This window comes from Dipteris shenzhenensis, chromosome 10 (genome assembly GCF_047967505.1).
Source record: "Dipteris shenzhenensis isolate YYH24624 ecotype China chromosome 10, Dip_SZ_1.0, whole genome shotgun sequence".
Classification (NCBI taxonomy): domain Eukaryota; kingdom Viridiplantae; phylum Streptophyta; class Polypodiopsida; order Gleicheniales; family Dipteridaceae; genus Dipteris; species Dipteris shenzhenensis.
In genome coordinates, this window is record NC_141605.1 from 41,065,680 (window position 1) to 41,069,640 (window position 3,961).

At 41.1% G+C, this 3,961-nt stretch overlaps 1 protein-coding gene across 1 annotated transcript; it reads right to left on the reverse strand.

The window, feature by feature from the left end:
- Positions 1-232: 232 nt before the first annotated feature.
- Positions 233-3,032, reverse strand: LOC147897832 (pentatricopeptide repeat-containing protein At2g33680-like). Its single transcript, XM_087380129.1, has 6 exons — positions 2,967-3,032; positions 2,657-2,761; positions 1,345-1,738; positions 1,135-1,248; positions 679-1,024; positions 233-494 (listed from the first exon to the last, which is right to left on the reverse strand). The coding sequence occupies exons 1-6, from the start codon at positions 3,030-3,032 to the stop codon at positions 233-235; spliced, it is 1,287 nt and encodes a 428-aa protein (XP_087236255.1).
- Positions 3,033-3,961: the final 929 nt, after the last annotated feature.

Below are 3,961 nucleotides of genomic sequence, written 5' to 3' on the forward strand. Positions count from 1 at the left end.
ACAACAAAGCTAGCCAGCTCTTTCATTGACCCACTAACATTTTCATCTCAGCCTCAAAATCTTTGATGTGAAGGTGACATTATCCAATCAAGAAGCCAATGCATCTCATTATCGATCTCATTCCAGCTGCATCCAGGCTCCTTGATCATAGTGCATCCATGCAGCCTTCATTTCTTCCCTCATGCCAACTCTAGCACTTATATTCAGGAGCAGGACATATGCCCCAGAGCACTTACTGGTTCCCACATAGCCAAACATGAAAACGCATGTCTTCCAAGATTTCCTTGGCTTCTGCATGCACTAAGCAATGCTTTCCGCAAAGTAATAGTAGATAAATGGGCACTTTACCGATAAAATCCTTGGCTTCATCCAAGAGCCCAGCACGGCCAAGAAGGTAAAAAATGCAGGCATAGTGCTCAGCTGCTGGGTTGACTCCATGAACTTTACTCATAGATACAAAGTGATAGCAGCCATCTTCCACCAAGCCCCAATGACTGCATGCAGACTCCAGAGAGTACACAGATAAAGGTGACCTTGCCTGCTTTTATACCTGTGAGAAGCGTTTCCTCAGACTGTGAGAGCCTCCTTGCCAAGCCCTTGCTGAGTATACCCCCCAATCAAAGCATTCCATGATACCACATCCAGATCACACATCATATTAAACTGCATTATGCATACATGTCAATAAAAACATCCAACCCAAAGCCGCTTTTCTTGACAAAGGCATGAATCTGCTTGCCCCTGTCCAGAACTGCCAAAACTGCACATGCATTTAAGCAACTGACAAACATAACACTGTCCGGTTTCACACCTTGTTGTCGCATTTCTTCAAAAAGTTCTAAAGCACACGTGCCAAAACCTTGGTGTGACACTACATTTCCTTCAGGCATCTCATTGAACACTTGCCGTGCATACTCTAGCTTCCCACACCTTGAATACATGTCAATAAGAGTACTTCCCACAAAGACATCAGTCTCAAAGCCACTTGAGATGACAACTGTATGCTGCTTCCCTCTTTCCAGGGCTGCCAGGCTGACACATGCTTTCAGAATGTTGACAAATGTAACGCTATTTCATGCTGCATCTGTTCAAAGATTTCTAGAGTCTCAATCCCAACCTCCTCTTGAACATAACCTGCAATCATGGCAGTCCATGCAACCACATCTCGTTCGGTCATTTTGTTGAACATTTTCCGTGCATAGTCTAATAATGTCACATTTGTCAGCCTTTCGAAAGCATGTGCAAAATCTGGAACAAGGCAAGGAGATACACAGACATGTTACTTCCAACGGGTTTGAGTCAAATGAGTACAATAGTTGAAATGTGGTAGTGTTGGTTTCAGACAGTCACTCTTCATTTGTTCAAACAATGCAAGAGCCTCCTTGGCAAGCCCTTGCTGAACATTCCTGATGTTGAGTGCTCTTAAATATTTGGCGAGCATCTTTTGTACACCTGCATTTTTATACATGTCAACAAGTGTACTCCCAAGAAACACATCTGACTCAAGGCCACTTTTGACAATTGTCACATGGAGTTGCTTTCCTCGTTCCAGGGCTGCTAGGCTGGCACATGCCTTAAGGACAAAAACAAACATGCCAGCCTGTTGCATTCTTAGAAATAGGTTGACAGCCTCCTCACATTGCTCTTGCTTCACGTAAGCTGAAATGATTGCAGTCCACAAAAGCACATTGCACTTCTCCAATCTATCAAAAATATAGCGTGCATCCCAGACACTTGGCTAGAAGTCAACGAGGATGCTCATATTAAAAAATATGATCCAAGTACGCTCACAATCATGTGGGAATGAAGTTGCTTACCCTCTGTGATGGCTTTCAATTTGATAGAGGGATGCATCTATGCCAATGGAGGCAGGAATGCCTTGCTGGATCATAACATCAAAAATTTAAAATGCCTCCCTAAAGTGGCCCTCCTGAAACATTTACTTACATGTTAGCCGTGCCCCGTCGCCGATGTAGATCTTCATTCTGGACTCCCTCAAATTGTTAAATCCCTAGTTATGAGAGAAGAGACCAATTATAAGCTGATTAATCGTTTCTATAAAGTCCTGGCAGGGTAATATGCATCTTTGGTCTCCATGCAGGTGACACTTTCTATCTGCATGTAGGATGGAAAATCTATGTTATTGTTCAAAACTATAATCAACTCATTTTAAGCAACCACCTACTCTTGACTCAATTGACTCATTTTAACCAACGAGCTATACTCTTGACTCAATTGGCCTGGACATCACCAGTTCCACATGTATGTCACTCTTGATCACTGCACAGCTAGCCAACACTGCTCGTTCAGGGCCAGATTAAGAACGCTACACTTCCTACAAAAGAGGGAAATTTGTGCCACATGTGATCCCAGACGTACTCTCAAACAAAGCATCACAAACTTACTTGGGAAAGTTTACTGTAGTCTTTCTCTACCAGACACTAATGTCAAGTGACTCCAAGAGCATGAAGAGCATCTTTCTATTCGTTTGACAATATTAAGACAAGAAGTGCTCAATGATCGAGTGTGGGCTTTTCCATTTAAGCCATGTTATTTCTATCTATGGGGTGCATATAAACTATGAGATGCATTATACTTTTCCAACCTAGTCACAAAAAGGAGGAGAGAGGTAAAGGCAATTTCAAAAATCAATTACGCAGATCTTCAAGGTAGCTTCAAAGCAGTAGAAAAGGTAGTCATTTCTGTTCTTATGTTCCAAACCAATGAAAACCACTGTGACTGAGACAAATAGTTTGAGACACTGCATTTCAATAAAAAAGAAATTAGTAAATGCTCAGAAACGATATTAAACGTATGAAACAAGGAACCCTATAGACAATGCCTCCACTTCTTTAGGTTATATATAGTTGCTCAGAGGCTGTAGATTTTTAGCCAACAGCGCCGCTGAAACATATATGTAATGTTTTGGATTTAAGAGGCAAAAAAATATGGTAGTCTACACTCACGTTGCCATGCAGGAGTTTGAATTTAAAATCCAATTTTCTACCACGATTGTCATTGTTTGCGTCCATGTGTAGCTTTTGATACAACTCATTGGAATTTGGTAGCAGTACTTTCTGACGAGGTTTGCTGGGAAAATCCCAATTTTTTGTAAGTGTTCATGGCTCCTCATATACAAATGAAATGAAATATACCATTAAAAATTTACAGTCAATATAAAATTCATGTGAAAGAATACAAAAGAGAGAAAATTCATATCAGGCAAGAGAGTATCATTCGATTTTAGAAAAATCAAAAGGGTATTCCGATAAGAAGCATTCTCAGAACGACAAATACGACATTGCCTGGGTGGTCCTTTAATGCCAGAAATTCAATACGCTCCTCTATAGTCTGGATGCTCTTGCGGAGGTCTGAGCCTTTCCTACAATCCGGTATGTCCCCAAAGTTATAGCTTCACTGCTGCCTCATATATTCTTGACTTTGCCAAAGCAATCCTCATGGTGCGTTAACAAGCTTACACAGCAATCCCACGGGTAATCCACACCGGGCAGGATCTGTTCGAGCTAAGTCTCCACACCCAAAAAAAAAGAATCCATATTCTAGAATGGAAATATGCTGAATCGGAAGCATTGATTTCAAAGGCTTGCAACCAGATCCATCATTATGACTCTTAAATATATAGTGTTCCATCAAGAATGCACCTCTCATTTGATTAACGAAATTGAAAAAGAAAATTATGGAACGGAAGTATCATCCCCTTTATCCTTTATCTAAAATTGTTTTCTACTTAGTGATGACTGCATGGAGTCACCTCATATGGGCAAAAAATAAAACGGCCATTGAAAGGAAGTGGGGTAGTGTCGAATTTCCTCTGGCCTTAGCATGCCGCCTAAGGTGCAGATGCTTGACGCCGTTGGTCACTGCAATGGTTCATCCAATGCTCAACCATTATGGGAATAAAACTTCCTATATGACCAACAAGTACATATATGTGAATGTT

Coding starts and splice junctions, on each gene's coding strand:
- LOC147897832 (XM_087380129.1), bottom strand. CDS start 3,032: ATGGACGCAAACAATGACAATCGTGGTAGAAAATTGGATTTTAAATTC. Junction 2,762..2,966: donor TCAAACTCCTGCATGGCAAC/GTGAGTGTAGAC, acceptor ATTGAAATGCAG/TGTCTCAAACTATTTGTCTC. Junction 495..678: donor TTGGATGTTTTTATTGACAT/GTATGCATAATG, acceptor GTCTGCATGCAG/TCATTGGGGCTTGGTGGAAG.